Source organism: Scyliorhinus torazame, chromosome 10, assembly GCF_047496885.1.
Source record: "Scyliorhinus torazame isolate Kashiwa2021f chromosome 10, sScyTor2.1, whole genome shotgun sequence".
Taxonomy (NCBI): Eukaryota; Metazoa; Chordata; class Chondrichthyes; order Carcharhiniformes; family Scyliorhinidae; genus Scyliorhinus; species Scyliorhinus torazame.
In genome coordinates, this window is record NC_092716.1 from 27,665,118 (window position 1) to 27,684,267 (window position 19,150).

The 19,150-nt window shown below is 42.5% G+C and overlaps 1 protein-coding gene across 1 annotated transcript in view; it reads right to left on the reverse strand.

Annotated features, from left to right (window-relative positions):
- Window positions 1-9,649: 9,649 nt before the first annotated feature.
- LOC140430424 (kelch-like protein 36) overlaps window positions 9,650-19,150 on the reverse strand; it is a 40,520-nt gene continuing 31,019 nt past the window's right edge. The window contains exon 4 of the mRNA XM_072517896.1: window positions 9,650-15,213. Coding sequence (XP_072373997.1) covers window positions 14,667-15,213 — 547 coding nt within the window. The 3' untranslated portion in view covers window positions 9,650-14,666. The remainder of the gene's footprint in view (window positions 15,214-19,150) is intronic.

Sequence of the window (19,150 nt, forward strand, 5' to 3'; positions counted from 1 at the left end):
GGTTTACCATTGTCATTTCCGGTGTCTAGGTTGATGCTGGGTGGGCCGTCCAATTTCACTCTTCTTGGGCGGCACAGTGGTTAGCACTGTCAGCACTCAGCTCCAGGGGCCAGGCTTCAATTCCGGCCTCAGGTGACTGTGTGGAGTTTGCACTTTCTCCCTGCGTCTGCGTGGGTTTCCTCCCACAAGTCCAAAGATGTGCAGGTTAGGTGGATTGGCCATGATTAATTGCCCCTTAGTGTCCAAAAGGTTAGGTTTTGGTAGGTGGGGCTACTGGGCTAATGGGATAGGGTGGGGGCCTGGCTCTAGGTAAGTTGCCCTTTCAGGGGATCAGTGCAGATTGATGGGCTGAATGGCCTCCTTCTTACTGTCGGGATTCTATGATAGCTGCTAGACAGGGTCTGCAGCAGTTGAGGGAACCAAGAGCGAAAAACCAACTTGATCTTTGGAGGTGGCTATTTGGGAAGCATTAGATGATAGATATTACACTGAAGCCAGTTTAAACCCTTTAGTTCCATTATACTGGGGGAAGGTACAGAGTTACACAATTTTTAAAAAACTGCTAAGTGTAATAATGCAAGGACACAATTTGTCTCTGAAGAGGCCAGTGAGGTACCCTCAATAATGATGCTTAGAGATTAAACTGTAAAGAAGGCTTTATTAGGCTAATAACTATGCTACAGATTTGGACGAGAGCTGACTGCTATACAGACCATGAGGCAGGCCTTTATGTATGGCTCCCAGATGGGCGGAGCCAGAGGCGGAGTCCCCAGGGTTCCAAGCCTGGTCTTAAAGGGGACATCACCTTACATGATGATAAGGCAGTAACAGTTCATCACAGCCAGTTTCTGAGGATGGGATTTGCATGTGTTGGGTCTCAAGGTTTGTTGCTCAAAGTGGGTCACTGTACCACTTGCTGTGGCTCTGATCTGTCTGCTGATATCATTGGGGAGGATAGATTGATGGCATACAGGAACAATGAAAATAGTATGGGGGAGGTGATCGACGCCTACACCCTAGATGTCAGACCACCGATACAGCTAATTGCAAACTTACATGCCTTTGTAATGATTGGATATTTTAATTAAGCATGCAGACTCTTAATGCGATTGGTTAATTATTCTCATATCCTATGCATGATGTACCCTTAATCAATCATCCTGATTTGACATAGATAACTAGTAATAAATGATTGGTACATGCTAATTTTTTGTAATCGAATCTTGAAATATAACTGTCTGTACTGTCATTAAATCTGGGCTTCTCTGGTGTTCCATTTGGAATGCCAGAGACCCTCACTATAGCTTGAATAAACTGAATCCTTTAATCTAAGAATCTTTGTCTGGTTTCTCATGAGTGAAGTGCACTGAGGTCGAATAGCTGTACTTCTCTCCACAACAATCTTGTTCTCACCAATCTACCTGCTAAAGACAGATAGTATCTGTAGAAGTGACTAACGCACAGTACTTGTGGAGATGAAGTCCCACCTTCACATTGAAGATACCCTCCATCATGTGTGGCACAACCACCGTGCTAAATAGGATAGATTTCGACCAGATCTTGCAACTCCAAACTGTGAGGTGCTGTGGGCCATCAGCAGCAGAATTGTATACAGTCTGTCTCATGGCCCAGCATATCCTTCACTCGACCAATATCATCAAACCTGGGCATCACACAAGCTTGTCACCCCCACATTGATTCTGTATACACCTCCCGCTGCCTCAGGAAGGCAGACAGCATTATCAGAGACCCCTCCCACCCAGGCATTGCCTTCTTCCAGACCCTTCCATCAGCCAGAAGATACAGAAGTCTGAAGACCCGCACATCCAGACATCGGAACAGCTTCGTCCCCACAGCTACTAGACTCCTCAATGACTCCCCCTCGGACTGATCTGTTCCCTGTAAGAACACTATTCACAACGCCCTATGCTGCTCTTGTTCATGTATTTGCTTTGTTTGGCCCTTGTTCCGGACTGTAACCAATCACTGTTGGTCGATGTACCATTTGTCAATGTTCTCTGTTGATTGTTCTTTTTGTCTACTATGTACGTACTGTGTACGTTCCCTTGGCCGCAGAAAAATACTTTTCACTATACTTTAGTACATGTGACAACAAATCAATTCAATCAATCAATCAATCATCAACCCTGGTTCAATGAGTACAGGTGGGCATGGAAGGAGTACCATTAGGCACACATTCTTTAGACCCCAGATGTTTTGTCAATCACTTCATTTATGCTATTTGAAGCTTTAATATTCACAGGAGTCCCAAGAAGGTTTAAACTTAATTAAGTTAAAGAAATGCTGGGCCACAAAGCGGCAGGCTGGACTTCCAGTCCCAACCGGGACTATCTGCAGATGCCAGTTCCAACGTTGGCCGGCTTATATTGGTCCAATTTAACGAGCCCCACTGTTAGGCCTCTGACCTTCAGCGGAGAGATTGACCGGGTCATCCCCATGGGTCCCATGGTGGTTATTACAGAAGCATAAGCATAATACCTAAAATTAGACGGTGTTGAAGATCCAGGTTCGATCCCAGCTGTCCGTGTGGAGTTTGCACATTCTCTCCGTGTCTGCGTGTGTCTCACCCCCACAAATTAAAGATGTGCAGGGTAGGTGGATTGACCACACTAAATTGCCCTTTAATTGGAAAAAAAAATGAATTGGGTACTCTAAATTTTTTTTAAATACCTAAAATGAGCTATACATGTTCAGAATTGGTCAGAGATTAGGGTGTGTTATCCTATTCAATAGGTCGCAGGCAGAGAAAAGATAGTTGAGGAAGCAGGCAAGAATTTCTTCCTTACTCAACATGTTAGTAATGTTTAACATGTACATGTTTAACATGTACTAAAGTAATGTTAGTAGTGTTTAATCAGTAGACGTACTGATGAGATGATATTCAATTCTCATGTGGGAACTGTAGACATTCACAGGACAGAAGTGAAATACCATCAATTCATTGTGAGACTGTGAGAGCGAGTGAACATAAGGCTTTATTATCCAGGAACTTGCCTGCCAGTGTCTGCTGTACAAATGAGTGCCGCCCACAGGTGGCCGGTCTATATATCGCCCGGGGGAGGGCGGAGCCAGGGACGGAGCCCACCGGGGTTCCAGTACACTACCTGGAAGTAGATCGTATTATCATTTCCTGGTCATAGGTCACAGTAGTATACAGACAGTTGATATTCAGGTGAATACATTCACCACAAGAAGGAAGCTACTTGGCCTATCATTCCACAGCTCTCAGAAAGAATATCCATTTTATCCCATATCCCATGCTTCTCTATTTTATTAATATTTCAGATATAAAACATTTGATGGATTCTAAACTTGCCACTGTTTCTGGTGGGACCATTCCATGTCCTAACAACCCCTCAATTCAAATAGTCATTGTAACATCCTGTTTCATTGGTAGGGAAAGCTATTGCTGCAGACAACTGGCTGTTGTAAGAATGGGTTCAATTTTCAGATATAAAGAAAGGTTTTAAAAATGGAGATTGGGGTGTGCTGGTTGATGGAACTGGTGATAGAGAAGAAAAATAAAGTTATTTATATAAATAACCATAAATTAGCCTCAAAAATAAATATTTCTCAAAGTACAAAACATTATCAAGATGGTATGCATAGGCATCTGAAACAGTTGACATTAACTAAAGACACAATTAAATGCCAAAAATGCATTATAAAAAAACTGATCGGCTGGCATTCCCATGGTAAAGTTTTAGGTTCTGTTGGTGGGAATTAAGTTCAAATAATTCCTTGAACTTACACTAGAAAAGCCACATGAAGGGCGGCACGGCGACACAGTGGTTAGCACTGCTACCTACGGCGTGAGGACCCGGGTTCGATCCTGGCCCTGGGTCACTGTCCGTGTGGATTTAGCACATTCTCCCCTTGTCTGCGTGGGTTTCACCCCCACGACCCAAAGGCGTGCAGGCTAATTGGATTGGCCACTCTAATTTGCCCCTTAATTGGAAAAAAATAATTGGGTCCTTAAAGTTTATTTACAAAAAGAAAAGCCTGTAGCGTGGTGGTGAGGATTAAGGAGTAGGATATGGCTGAAATGTAAGCATTTATGTTTTGAATTTGTTTTCACTATTGAAGACTACTATTGAAGATGATACAGCGGTAGGTACAAATGCTTTAGGTATTGACTCCTTACATGTAAATGTATAAATAGCCTTACCTTGGTTTGAGGCACTGAAGATTGATTAAGTTGCTGGATTGGATAACATTTAACCTCACCTGTTAGACAAAATCAGAGAAGTACTATGCAATTTAGCCGACGAATATTTCTTTGAATTCTGGACTAGTTTGCATTGACTGAAGAAAGGGCTTGATGAATGAATACCTTCACACATATGCCAAGCCTCATTCATTGATATCTAGATAGGAACATACAAACAAGAGTAGGCTATTCAGACCTTTGAGCTTTTTCTGTTATTATGGCTGATCTGTATCTTGACCCTATCTACCCAGTTTTGTTCCATATCTTGTAAGTCAAGCTCTGTAATTCATGTTTTAAGTACGCTTGAATTACGTAACTAAAGAATTAATTTCTAGCTCTGCCAAAGTCTAATGATTCATGGTTCCAAATAAAATGCCAACAGGCACTAATATTTTTCACTTCAAATATATTGTTTTACTGACATTTGAGGACTCAAATACAGAGGAAATAGTGTAATAGAAGATTGAGAAACTATATGGCCGACAAACGTTTGGAGCACCCGCACCTCAAAATTTACAACTACACAATTGGTGGTGGCAGGGAGAGAAAATGAGTGCAAGGGGTGAGGGGAAGAAAGTGTGTGTGCAAGGTATGAGGGGAGTGATAGTGTGCACGAGGGGTGAGGGGAAGAGAGTGTGTGCAAGGTATGAGGGAAGTGATAATGTGCGCGAGGGGTGAGGGGAAGAGAGTGTGTGTGCAAGGTATGAGGGGAGTGATAGTGTGCGTGAGGGGTGAGGGGAAGAGAGTGTGTGTGTGCAAGCTGTGAGGGGAGAGATAGTGTGCGTGAGGGGTGAGGGGAAGAGAGTGTGTGTGCAAGGTACGAGGGGAGTGATAGTGTGCGCGAGGGGTGAGGGGAAGAGAGTGTGTGTGCAAGGTATGAGGGGAGTGATAGTGTGCGCGAGTTGCGTGAGGTGTGAGGGGAAGAGAGTGTGTGCAAGGTATGAAGGGAGTGATAGTGTGCGCGAAGGGTGAGGGGAAGAGTGTGTGCGCAAGGTGTGAGGAGAGAGATAATGTGCGTGAGGGGAAGAGAGTGTGTGTGCAAGGTGTGAGTGGAGAAATAGTGTGCGTGAGGGGTGAGGGGAAGAGAGTGTGTGTGCAAGGTGTGAGTGGAGAGATAGTGTGCGTGAGGGGTGAGGGGAAGAGAGTGTGTGTGCAAGGTATGAGGGGAGAGATAGTGTGCGCGAGGGGTGAGGGGAAGAGAGTGTGTGTGCGAGGGGTGGGGGTAGAGAGTGTGTGTGCAAGGTGTGAGGAGAGAGATAATGTGCGTGAGGGGAAGAGTGTGTGTGCAAGGTATGAGGGGAGAGATAGTGTGCGCGAGGGGTGAGGGGAAGAGTGTGTGTGTGCAAGGTGTGAGGAGAGAGATAGTGTGCGTGAGGGGTGAGGGGAAGAGAGTGTGTGTGCGAGGGGTGGGGGTAGAGAGTGTGTGCGCGAGGGGTGGGGGGAAGAGAGTGTGTGCAGGGCATGAGGGGAAGGAAAAGTGTGTGCAAGGCATGAGGGGGAGATATAGCGCAAGGGGTGGGGAAGAGAGATAGTGTGTGAGGGGAAAAGAGTGTGTGCACGAGGGATGGGCTTCAGCTTTCAGATCACAGGGTGCTGGGGTGGGAGGAGGGGCGAATCAGGGGCCAAATATGTAGCTGTGCACAGGGCCTAACAACCTGTAAAGCATCTTGCCTAGACATTGGACCAGCAATGTAAATATAGAAGCCACAATAGCTGGTCAAAGGCTGGGAATTGTGCAGAGAATAACTCACCTCCTGAGTCGCCAAATGCGTTCACCATCTACAAGGCACAAGTCAGGAGTACGATGGAATAGTTTCCACTTGCCTGGATGATTACAGCTCCAACAACATGCAAGAAGCTCAACCCCATCCAGGACAAAGCAGCCCATTCGCCACAATAAACATTGTTTCCCTCCACCATCGACGTCAGCAGTCTGCACCATTTGCAAGATGCATCGCAGGAACTCACCAAGGCTCCTTCAGCAGCACCTTCCAAACCCTTGACTTCTACCACCCAGAAGGACAAGGGCACCAAAAGCATGGGAACATCACCATCACTTTCAGGTTAACCTCTAAGCCACATACCAACCTGACTTGGTTGCCATTCCTGGGTCTGAATCCTGGAACTTTCTCTCTAACGGCAGCGTGGGTGTATCTACACCACATGGATTGCAGTAGTACAAGAAGGCCACCTTCTCACTGGCAAGTAGAAATGGTTAATAAATGCTGGCGTAGCCAATGACACCCACATCCCATGTAAGAATGTTTTATAAAATGTTCCTTTTAAAAGGGTTGCTCATCTGCAATTCCTTCCTGTTCTGATGAGCTATTAAATGATCGGTTTCCTCCACTACTGCAGGCAGACTGAATATTTCCAGCAGTTTTTATTTTTGCTGCAGATTTCTAGCATCTGCAGTTGTTTTTGGTTTGGTCGTCTTCATAATCTATTTGCCAAATAATTAGAAGCTGGATTATAGCTCTGACCACACCCTATGCACCCGAGGCAGTAGGCAGCTGGAGATAAAACTTCATCAGTCAACAGTGAAGCTAAACTTCTTTGTAAATTCTGAAGCATTCAAAAGTCCGTGTTATGTATTTGAAAGGAAAGACAGACAAGCCTGTGCCTTGGACTTCGTCTTCGCGTTTGATTGCTATGCATTTGAATTGTAGGAACATTTTCCATGCGTTAGAATTATTCTAACTTCCCATAATCGTTAGAACGAATAAAGTAACTTCTCTCCAGCAAAAGAAAGTAACATGCTTTTCATTTTCACATTTCAAAATAAAAAGTGTAAGGCTGGTTTTAAATGTTTCCCGATTGGATCTTAATATATTATGTATTCTACTAGTAAAATATTTTAAAACACATAACCTCCCTCACAAGACTTCCCTGAATTTAGGAACGCTTGTGGTTACATGCCAGTCTTCCACTGTGCACCAGTCTTTCTTAATCAAGGGCTGGTGCAGACTCGATGGGCCGAATGGCCTCCTTCTGCACTGTAAATTCTATGATTCAGACACTGTTAAAATATGTATCTCACTGCCAGAAGTAGCAGAAAATGCACTTAAGGGGAAGCTAGATGAAGATGAGGGAGGAAGGACTAGATTAATGCTGATTTGGTAGGAGGAGGCCCACACTCGCATGGATCGTGTTGGGCCAGATGGGCTGTGTCTTTTAAGTTACAACAAGGTAACAACTAAGTTACAAGGTAACAACGACAATAGCCCATGCAGCATACTATTTTAGGTCTGAAATGTTAAAACATTTCCGAACAAAATATTTAAGCGTCTTTGAACTCCATTTGTTGTAAGGTAATCAGCATCAATTAAATAAACTTCGCCGTACACGGACCTGATTTCATTTCTGTTTCTGTGCAAATTCTAACTTCACGTCACACGACCAATTTAAACAGGGGAACATTTGGAGAAGCTGGTCATCGCTACTTCGCAGAATACAATTCTCACACTGTACTACAAAACGATTAGTTTTTAAATACCACTTAAAGTGTAAGGAATACAAGGAGCCTGGGGTCATGAGTTGAAGTGGATGTGCCAAGTAACTCAGCATGCACAAGTCAGCGCAGAGTACGGTAGCACAAGTGATTAGCACTGTGGCTTCACAGCGCCAGGGCCCCAGGTTCGATTCCCCGCTGGGTCACTGTCTGTGCGGAGTTTGCACGTTCTCCCCGTGTGTGCGTGGGTTTTCTCCGGGTGCTCCGGTTTCCTCCCACAGTCCAAAGACGTGCAGGTTAGGTGGATTGGCCATGCTAAATTACCCGTAGTGTCCATAAGGGTTGGGAGGGGTTATTGGGTTGCGGGGAAAAGGTGGAAGTGAGGGATTAATGTGGGTCGGTGCAGACTCGATGGGCCGAATGGCCTCCTTCTGCACTGTATGTTCTATGTACAGCGCAGAGTCAGGCATTTAGCTTTGGTCGCTTTAAAAACTCCAGTACGACTAGTTTCTAAACCTGGCCATCTTTCTTTTGCAACAGTACACCTCTCTCATACTAAATGCTGAGGGTGTTTCTTGTCCTCCTGGAGTAAATTGCAATAGAATGGGCCGAGTAAACTACCTGCTCTCAAATTTGTCAGCAGCATTATTATGGGGTGCCTGCCACACAGTGCTCTGAAGAAAAAAGCAACAAAAAGTCAGGCAAAGCCCCACCAAAGCGAAATAGGAGGGTGCAAAATTCCATGGAATACATCAAAAGAAAAGGGAGCTATTAACTTGAAATGAGATTCAGCCTCGTTGGGATTGCAACATTTCCAAGAATCTGCACAACACTATCAAAAATACAAGAAAATTGTGTGTGTGTGTGTGTGGGGGGAGGGGGGGGGGCAGTATTTAGTCTTCCCTCACTCCTGCCGGCACTTTCATTCCTGAATTGGCTCTACCCAACTCCCATAAAATCCAAGACCCTGTATGTAGTTTCATTTAAAAAAAAACATTTGCTACATTCAGAAAGAACCTGCATATTGTGCCTTGCACCATATTGCAAAAGTATTTCTTAGCCAATGAAACGCTTCTTGAAGTTTATTTATTTGATCACATACTCATTTTTTTAAATTTAGAGTACCCAATTCATTTTTTCCAGGGCAATTTTAGAGTGGCCAATCCACCTAACCTGCACATCTTTGAGTTGTGGGGGCGAAACCCACGCAAACACGGGGAGAATGTGCAAACTCCACACGGACAGTGACCCAGGGACTAGGATCGAACCTGGGATCTCGTTGCTGTGAGGCAGCAGTGCTGACCACTGTGCCACCGTGCTGCCCTTGGTCATGTATTCCGTGCAGTTTGTGGGATCTTACTGCGGGTAAATGCCTGCTGTTCCTACAGTACACGTGATTGCACTTCAGTAGCACTTCACTGGCTGTGAAGCACTTTGGGACACCCCAAGGTTGTGAAGGATGCAATAGAGGTGAAAGTTATTTTGCATGCTTGGAAATGTCCGCAAATTACTATCTTTGTATTAAAAGCAAAATATATCCTTTTATAAGTAAATAAGTTGCATCATAAAAAAAGTAAAATACATCAGAAACTTAAAAAAAATATTGATGGTAAACAGTATCTACCTCTCTAAAATGCAAAATATGTATTGCACACTAAGGCTGAGAAGCAGGTTTGACCACTTTACTGTTTTAATGCAGTGTGAAAGATTAGTGGGAAGCAGACCAATTGTTGAGGAGACAAGTACAAAGTAACTACCTCATCCCTTTTGCGAAGATTTTCATTTACCAGATGTACCGTGACATCAATCTGCCATATGAAATGCTTCTGGCAAATTCCAAACTCTTGTTTTAAAGCCAGTACAAGATAGTTTCTAAACTGCTAGTAACCAAGCCCCTTTTCAGTCAGACAGCTGAGGTATTTTATGAATAATTTTCACATGTAATCACCGACAACAAAGTAAAAGGATATTTTAAAAATCGAATGAGTTTATTAATGGTTTTAGTCAAGTCAAATCCAGTTCTACAAAGCAATATTTTTAACAACTGAAAAATAAAAATGAGGAAAATATGGTAAGAGCGTATGACTAGAAAAATAGAAACCTGCAAAGGGATCTATTTACATTAGTGAGAATGAAGGAATTTAAACAATCACAATGAGTGACTGCAATTTAACATTAACCGTCCTTACATGACCAATAATGACACTTGCTGCCTCAGCATTATACTGGCGATGTGAATCAGCCACCGATTATAGAATTAATGAAAATCAGGCAATTCCTCCAACAATCAGCTGTTTCGCAGCACAAGTTTAATATGCAGGCAGCAAGTTGAAAAGTGCACTCCAATAACATTTTCTATCTCAATTGGTATAATGCTACACAGCATCAAAATTAAATTGTCAATATCTCTATGGTACAAATGCTGGACTTTCTCAATATCTAATGTGCACAAGGCCAGAAAACCCCACAATGTCTGTCACAAACAGGCAGGAGACTTGCTGATAAAATTGTCAAATTGTGTGCCAAATCCATGGGAGAAAATTAGTCATTCAAAAGCAGTCAGTTTCCGGAACAATTTTGCACGACTGGTTTCTAAACTCTGCCAGTTTTAAGGTCTTGATGGCTAAACAAGAAATGGAAAAATCACCGTCTCCTATTATATAACCCAGTAAATTAGTTAACAAGTTTTGTCATCATCACTACAGAATGTCAGGTAAATAAGAGGTGGATATTTTGCTATGCTGGTAAATATTTCAGCAATTTTGCACCTATCAAAAAATACTGCAAGGTCAGTCGGAATCTGTACCTCTGCACATTTGTGGGGTCATAAACTCAGGTAAATGTAAGGTTCTTGGTGACCAGCTGGGTTTTAGCATACAATATCCAGCTGGATAATCAAACTAAAAATGAAAAGGTCGCAGATTGGCATTTTGGAATTCTAGAATACAGACAATGTAAAATGATATAATCACAATTTTATGGTACCAATACTCCAGCAGCCTGTGAAAAGCATTTAATTTCAGAAGCTGTATGTGATTCAGCTCTGTTAACATTACAGCAAAAACAGGATAAATCCGCAATTACAGAAAACACTGACATTCGCCACATTATTTAATTACATCTGCTGTATGCCTCACATCTTTATTTTCAAACATCATTTAGTTTCCCCAATGTTTATATATTAAAAACATTTCTCAAAAACAAAAACTTTTTTAAAATACAGTACATGCAAGCATGCTCATTTTAGGTAAATAAAACCTCCAAGAGGCAGTTTACTATCAAAATAAATAGGTACTATTTTATACAAGAGAACGCTGTACATTTTGGTTGGTAGGACAGAATACACAGTTGAATATGCATATTGTTTTCATTCTAGATAGTTGCTTCACTCACGTGTACACATGGTATTTACAATTTATGGTACCAGCGCTGCAAAACAATTGCTTTACTCAAGGTTAACAAAATAACTGGCAAGTCTACACTTACCAGATTATTGGATTTTACTACTGTTTATGAAATATTGAATTGTTTAGCTTTCTGGTGTAAATGTCCCAAGATGTAACAGCTATTGTAACAATTAAATTAAAAGCTGCAGGAACTGGTTCTCCATTTCCAGTTACAATTCAGATGGAAATATATTACCACACAGTAAGAAAAGAATGACTCTTAATTTTCTACATACTTGTAGCCAACAACAACTCATCTGGTTCTAGTCACCATTGGGGGAGCCTGCAACTGGCAGTAAGTATTGAGTATACTTGGAGAGCAAGGTGAAGAAGATGAACAGAATTCAACCTTAAACTCTGGGTAATTTAATAATTTCTGGAGGGAGTAAAATATTACTTCATGTGACCTTCCCAATCAACTTCCCACAAAGATCCATTTTGACACAGATCTAAATCTATTTCCCCTGAACCTGTTTGTTCTTCTGTTCTTTGTAAAAAGTGCACTTTTAGCATGTTTTATAAGCCCTCCCTGAAGTTAACTCTTTGCATGACTTCCTTGTCTCAGTTCTGACACTAGGTCATCAACCTGAATGAAACATTAACTTGTTTTTCTCTCTTCACAGGCCAGTTGACACATAGAATTCATCACTATCACCTATTCCATCTCTAATGGTGTTTGGAGCTGCATGTTTGTACCAGCAGTTAATATTTTTGCCTAGGAAATAACTTATTTCAAAACAAAATCAAGGGAAAAACTTTTTTAAAATATACAAATTAACATATTAATGTGAAAACTCCCACCCCATCAGTTTGTGTGTTCCTCTAAAAGGTATGAGTCAGATAAAATGAGCAAAGTACTGCACAAGAAATCATCGTGCAAGTAATGGAGAGCCTTTGCAAATATATCCCTGGATCCTATACACCCACCTGGCTCGGAATATAGTGAATGTTTTAAAAAATTCACTTAGGGGTATGGGCGTCGCTGTCTTGACCACCATTTATTGACCATCCCTGTTGCCCTTCAGAATGTAGTGGCGAGCTGCCTTCTTGAATCGCTGCAGTCCCCAAGGTGTACCTACACCCACAGTGCTGTTAGGGAGGGAGTTCCAGGATTTTTGACCCAGCGACAGTGAAGGAATGGCGATACATTTCCAAGTCAGGATGATGATAGACTTGGAGAGAACCTCCAGGTGGTGGTGTTCCCAGGTATGTGTTACTGTTGCCCTTCTAGATGGTAGAGGTCATGGGTTTGGAAGGTACAGCCTAAGGACCCTTAGTGAGTTCCTGCAGTGCATTTTGTAGATGGTGCACACGCCTGTCACTGTTCATCGTGGTGGAGGGATTTAATGTTGGTGGAAGGGGGAGCAATCAAGCCGGCTGCTTTGTCCTGGATGGTGTCAAGCTTCTTGAGTGTTGTTGGAGCTGCACTCATGCAGGCAAGTGGAAAGTATTCCATTACACTCCTGACTTATACCTTGTAGATGGTATACAGGCTTTGGGGAGACAGGAGGTGAGTTACTCGCCGCAGGATTCCTAGTCTGTGCTGCAGACCAGTGCTTGGATTTTAAAAAAATCTAATATAAAGAAAAGATGCTTTCCACAAAAAAGTCAAACCTAGCACTCTTTTTAATGAGAAAGTCAGTAACTATGGTGACATTTAAAAGTCTGCTACCATTATTCCATTACAAATGATAAAAACATGTTGCAACCATTTCTTGGATTTGTTATGATGGCGAAGGGGCGGGGGTGTGTGGGGTGGGCGCAGGAATAGAAAGATATGCCAAGGGCTCATAGGTTTTAAATACAGGTCTGTTGAAAAGGTCCACTGAAAGGGCGCTGCAGCACTTGCATCCTCAAATACATGCAGAGTTGTGAATGCAAATTGTTAAAAATCTAAAAATTCATAGAAATCTAAAAGCCTTACATGTATATTATTGCTATCTTTCATACTTTTTCAGCTTAGTTACAAAAATCTGAAACCAAATGTGCTTCATCTTTTAAAAACAACAAAACTCCTGACCTTATTTTTAGACTCCAGACTTGTGCTTGAACACTGTTAGAATATCTCCATTATGTTCTAAAAATAATCGGGCAGCATGTTGGCGCAGTGGTTAGCAATGCTGCCTCACGGCGCTGAGGTCCCAGGTTCAATCCTGGCTCTGGGTCACTGCCTGTGTGGAGTTTGCGCGTTCTCCCCGTATTTGTGTGGGTTTCGCCCCCACAACGCAAAGATGTGCAGCGTAGGTGGATTGGCCACGCTAAATTGCCCCTTAATTGGAAAAAATTAATTGGGTAGTCTAAATTTATATGTATTGCAACCCCTACTAGCTCAGGAACATGGTGATCTGTTAAGACCGGTTGGATACTATTCCCTTAAACTTGACAATGTGGCACTAGCATTTGGCAGTTGTTTACGAGCCATGGAAGCCACATGCTTAAAAAGGATGTTCAAGGATCAAGAAATTAACAACCTTAAATATGTATTTCTAAAATAATTTTGATCCCCATAGCTAAGAGCATTTTAAATAGTACTTCAACATAATCTGCAGAGCATTAACAGTTCAGTGATGTAACTTCATCCCCATGAACATGGGGAGTTTTTGATTTTAGCTGTACCAGTAAAGCACTGGAGATTCTGCAGCTCCTATTGGAATAGAAAACTGGCAAAGATGTAGCACAGAGCCAAAATAGCATTTTGTTAATGCAGGAAAGGAATAAGCAAAGGTACTTCATTATATTTTAGAAATGTTCTTATTGGTGATTATGCAAACACAAAACACTGCAACAAGGCAGTTGATACAGCCAAATTAATTACTTTAAAATTGTGAGCTTATTCTATTTTATCATTGAATTTATTGATCTATAAAATAGGCAACTACTGCATTAGTGACACGTGTTATTGTGACTGCTAGATATTAGACTATCAGACTGTATTAAACTTGTAACATTATCCTTTTAAGTCATTCAGACATTTGATTGTTAACACTGCTCACCTTGTATAATTTGGCCATCCAACAAACACCCCACATTTTAGCAAAACCAACAAATTTAGTCACATTAAGTCTGGTAGTTATAAACATGTAAAATAGGGCCAGACTGCTTGGAAACCCGTGGGTGTGCCACTCACTCAAACACAAGCACAAATAACAGTAACTTTAGACCAAATGCAACTTTGTAAATTAACTCTATTTTCCCCCAAGCTAACTTTGGTTGAATGAAAAAAAAAAACACTAAAATCTACCTCCAATCCCCTTAGGATAGTTTTTTTAAAATAATAGATTTAAAAAAAAAACAATTTTCAGATTTCAGGATCACTCACAATGATTTTGGTTTCTCTGTGCCATTGATGGCAAAATATTATGCATGAATACAGCATTATTACATAGCTATTACTGTGAATAAATATATTCAAACAAGATTGTTAAATGGCAGAAACCGAACATTAGTGAGGGTTGTTACATGCTTTTTCTATATCAACTAAAATGAACTAAAATTAAATGAATAGACATCCTGAGGTTATGCATTTTTGAACTGGTTATTAGCTACCGCAGTCCTGGTGTTTAATCTTAAGCTTCTTTTCGGGAGAGCTAGGCTTTAACACACAACTACAAGCTGACAATCCTGCAATTAGTTTTGGGAGGTCTGGGTCACGGTGCCACTTATTCTCAACTCTGTTATATATCTGTACGGATTTTGAAAACACTGTATTCTCCCAGCTGTAGCCACCAAGAATGTAAATTTTTCCATTCAGAACTGCTACTCCCGACTCACTGTTGGCCTGCAGGAGAGGGGAAACTCGGGTCCATTGGTTATACTGTGGGTTGTAACATTCCACGCTTAAAATATCAAATCTCTCCATAGGCTCAATGTGATCATCACTGCCACCTATAGCATAGATGTGGTCTTGTAGTGTGCACATGCAGTGCCATCCTCGAGCAGTTATCATTGGCCTTTTTTCTTCCCAAACATCAGTTCGATAGTCATAGCAAAGAAGATTTTTTCTGTAGGGTCCAATTTGGTAATCGTGACCTCCTGAGATGTACACTAATTCTTTATATATTGAACCAGCATGGCCATACGTAAACCTATGAAAGAAAGGCGAGGATCTCATTAATGAAACATAACTGCATTGCATAGAATAGATAAGGAGAAATAGAATAGGAGAAAAGTGTTTCTAATTGTGAAGAAAAATCACTGCTACATTTTAAATTGCATTTTGATGAAGATATAGCAGCATTTTAAAAATTCAAATGCTACAATTGTCGTGTAACATACAGTAATGTGCATTCATAGCGTTTCTAACACAGTAAGACATCCCAAGGTTGAACACAGGAATGATTGCAGTGACACAGCCAGAGAAAGCACGTTAGTACAAGTAAAAACTTTGGACAGAGGTTTAAGAATTTTCTTACAAAGAGGAGATTCTGTCTGACAAGATGAGCAGCCTGGCAATAGAGAGGCAATGAAGAGGGTTAAGAGGTTGTGGTTATGTAGAGCTCAGTGTCATCAACGTTAATATGAAACCTGATGTCTTTTCAGGTGATATTGCTGAAGGGCAGCGTGTACATGGAAAATAGGAAGAAGTCAACGATAGATCCTTAGAGGATTCCAGAGGTATGGATGGCACGGTAGCACAGTGGTTAGCACTGTTGCTTCACAGCGCAAGGGTCCCAGGTTCGATTCCCGGCTTGGGTCACTGTCTGTGCGGAGTCTGCACGTTCTCCCCGTGTCTGCATGGGTTTCTTCCGGATATTCCAGTTTCCTCCCACAGGTCCCAAAAGATGTGCTTGTTAGGTGAATTGGACATTCTGAATCCTCCCTCAGTGTACCTGAACAGACGCTGGAGTGTGGCGACTAGGGGCTTTTCACAGTAACTTCATTGCAGTGTTAAAGTAAGCCTATTTGTGACAATAAAGATTATAAATAATATGGAAGCAGGAAGAGAAGCTATTGTAAGAAATTCTCTGGCTATTATGGTTAGGAGTACATAGAAAATACAGCACACAACAGGCCCTTCGGCCCACGATGTTGTGCCGAACCTTTGTCCTAGATTAATCATAGATTATCATTGAATCTACAGTGCAGAAGGAGGCCATTCGGCCCTTTGAGTCTGCACCGGCTCTTGGAAAGAGCACCCTACCCAAACTCAACACCTCCACCCAACACCAAGGGCAATTTTGGACACTAAGGGCAATTTATCATGGCCAATCCACCTAACCTGCACATCTTTGGACTGTGGGAGGAAACCGGAGCCCCCGGAGGAAACCCACGCAGACACGGGGAGGATGTGCAGACTCCGCACAGACAGTGATCCAAGCCGGAATCGAACCTGGGACCCTGGAGCTGTGAAGCAATTGTGCTATCCACAATGCTACCGTGCTGCCCTTAAGAACAAATAAATCTACACTATATTATTTTACCGTAATCCATGCACCTATCCAATAGCTGCTTGGAGGTCCCTAATGTTTCCGACTCAACTACTTCCACAGGCAGTGCATTCCATGCCCCCACTACTCTCTGGGTAAAGAACCTACCTCTGATATCCCTCCTATATCTTCCACCTTTCACCTTAAATTTATGTCCCCTTGTAATGGTTTGTTCCACCCGGGGAAAAAGTCTCTGACTGTCTACTCTATCTATTCCCCATATCATCTTATAAACCTCTGTCAAGTCGCCCCTCATCCTTCTCCGTTCTAATGAGAAAAGGCCTAGCACCCTCAACCTTTCCTCGTAAGACCTACTCTCCATTCCAGGCAACATCCTGGTAAATCTCCTTTGCACCTTTTCCAAAGCTTGCACATCCTTCCTAAAATGAGGCGACCAGAACTGTACACAGTACCCCAAATGTGGCCTTACCAAAGTTTTGTACAGCTGCATCATCACCTCACGGCTCTTAAATTCAATCCCTCTGTTAATGAACGCGAGCACACCATAGGCCTTCTTCACAGCTCTATCCACTTGAGTGGCAACTTTCAAAGATGTATGAACATAGACCCCAAGATCTCTCTGCTCCTCCACATTGCCAAGAACTCTACCGTTAACCCTGTATTCCGCATTCATATTTGTCCTTCCAAAATGGACAACCTCACACTTTTCAGGGTTAAACTCCATCTGCCACTTCTCAGCCCAGCTCTGCATCCTATCTATGTCTCTTTGCAGCTGACAACAGCCCTCCTTACTATCCACAACTCCACCAATCTTCGTATCGTCTGCAAATTTACTGACCCACCCTTCAACTCCCTCATCCAAGTCATTAATGAAAATCACAAACAGCAGAGGACCCAGAACTGATCTCTGCGGTACGCCACTGGTAACTGGGATCCAGGCTGAATATTTGCCATCCACCACCACTCTCTGACTACTATCGGTTAGCCAGTTCGTTATCCAACTGGCCAAATTTCCCACTATCCCATGCCTCCTTACTTTCTGCAGAAGCCTACCATGGGGAACCTTATCAAATGCCTTACTAAAATCCATGTACACTACATCCACTGCTTTACCTTCATCCACATGCTTGGTCACCTCCTCAAATAATTCAATAAGACTTGTAAGGCAAGACCTACCTCTCACAAATCCGTGCTGACTATCCCTAATCAAGCAGTGTCTTTCCAGATGCTCAGAAATCCTATCCTTCAGTACCCTTTCCATTACTTTGCCTACCACCGAAGTAAGACTAACTGGCCTGTAATTCCCAGGGTTATCCCTAGTCCCTTTTTTGAACAGGGGCACGACATTCGCCACTCTCCAATCCCCTGGTACCACCCCTGTTGACAGTGAGGACAAAAAGATCATTGCCAACGGCTCTGCAATTCCATCTCTTGCTTCCCATAGAATCCTTGGATATATCCCGTCAGGCCCGGGGGACTTGTCTATCCTCAAGTTTTTCAAAATGTCCAACACATCTTCCTTCCTAACAAGTATTTCCTCGAGCTTACCAATCTGTTTCACACTGTCCTCTCTAACAATATGGCTCCTCTCATTTGTAAATACAGAAGAAAAGTACTCGTTCAAGACCTCTCCTATTTCTTCAGACTCAATACACAATCTCCCGCTACTGTCCTTGATCGGACCTACCCTCGCTCTAGTCATTCTCATATTTCTCACATGTGTAAAAGGCCTTGGGGTTTTCCTTGATCCTACCCGCCAAAGATTGTTCATGCCCTCTCTTAGCTCTCCTAATCCCTTTCTTCAGTTCCCTCCTGGCTATCTTGTATCCCTCCAATGCCCTGTCTGAACCTTGTTTCCTCAGCCTTACACAAGTCTCCTTTTTCCTCTTAACAGGACATTCAACCTCTCTTGTCAACCATGGTTCCCTCACTCGACCATCTCTTCCCTGCCTGACAGGGACATGCATATCAAGGACACGTAGTACCTATTCCTTGAACAAGTTCCACATTTCACTTGTGTCCTTCCCTGACAGCCTATGTTCCCAACTTATGCACTTCAATTCTTGTCTGACAACATCGTATTTCCCCTTCCCCCAATTGTAAACCTTGCCCTGTTGCACGCACCTATCCCTCTCCATTATAAAGTAAAAGTCACAGAATTGTGGTCACTATCTCCAAAATGCTCCCCCACTAACAAATCTATCACTTGCCCTGGTTCATTACCAAGTACTAAATCCAATATTGCCCCTCCTCTGGTCGGACAATCTACATACTGTGTTAGAAAAGCTTCCTGGACACACTGCACAAACACCACCCCATCCAAGCTATTTGATCTAAAGAGTTTCCACTCTTTCCAGTAGAATGACGTGAGGGCAATCCCACTCAAATGGAAGAGGGCAGTATGGTCAACCGTATCAAAGGTCAAGAAGGTAGGATTGTGCACCATGGTCATAGTATCAGAACATGTCATATGTGACTTTGATTAGGCCTATCTCAATGCTCTAGCAGTGGCCAGAAAACTGAATCAGATAGATTGCCTGAAAGTGGCATGGGAGGTGACAATGAATTTAAGATTTGCAGAAAGATTCTATTTTTTTCATGAAAAACTTACTTTGTTAGAATGCATTGGAGAAGG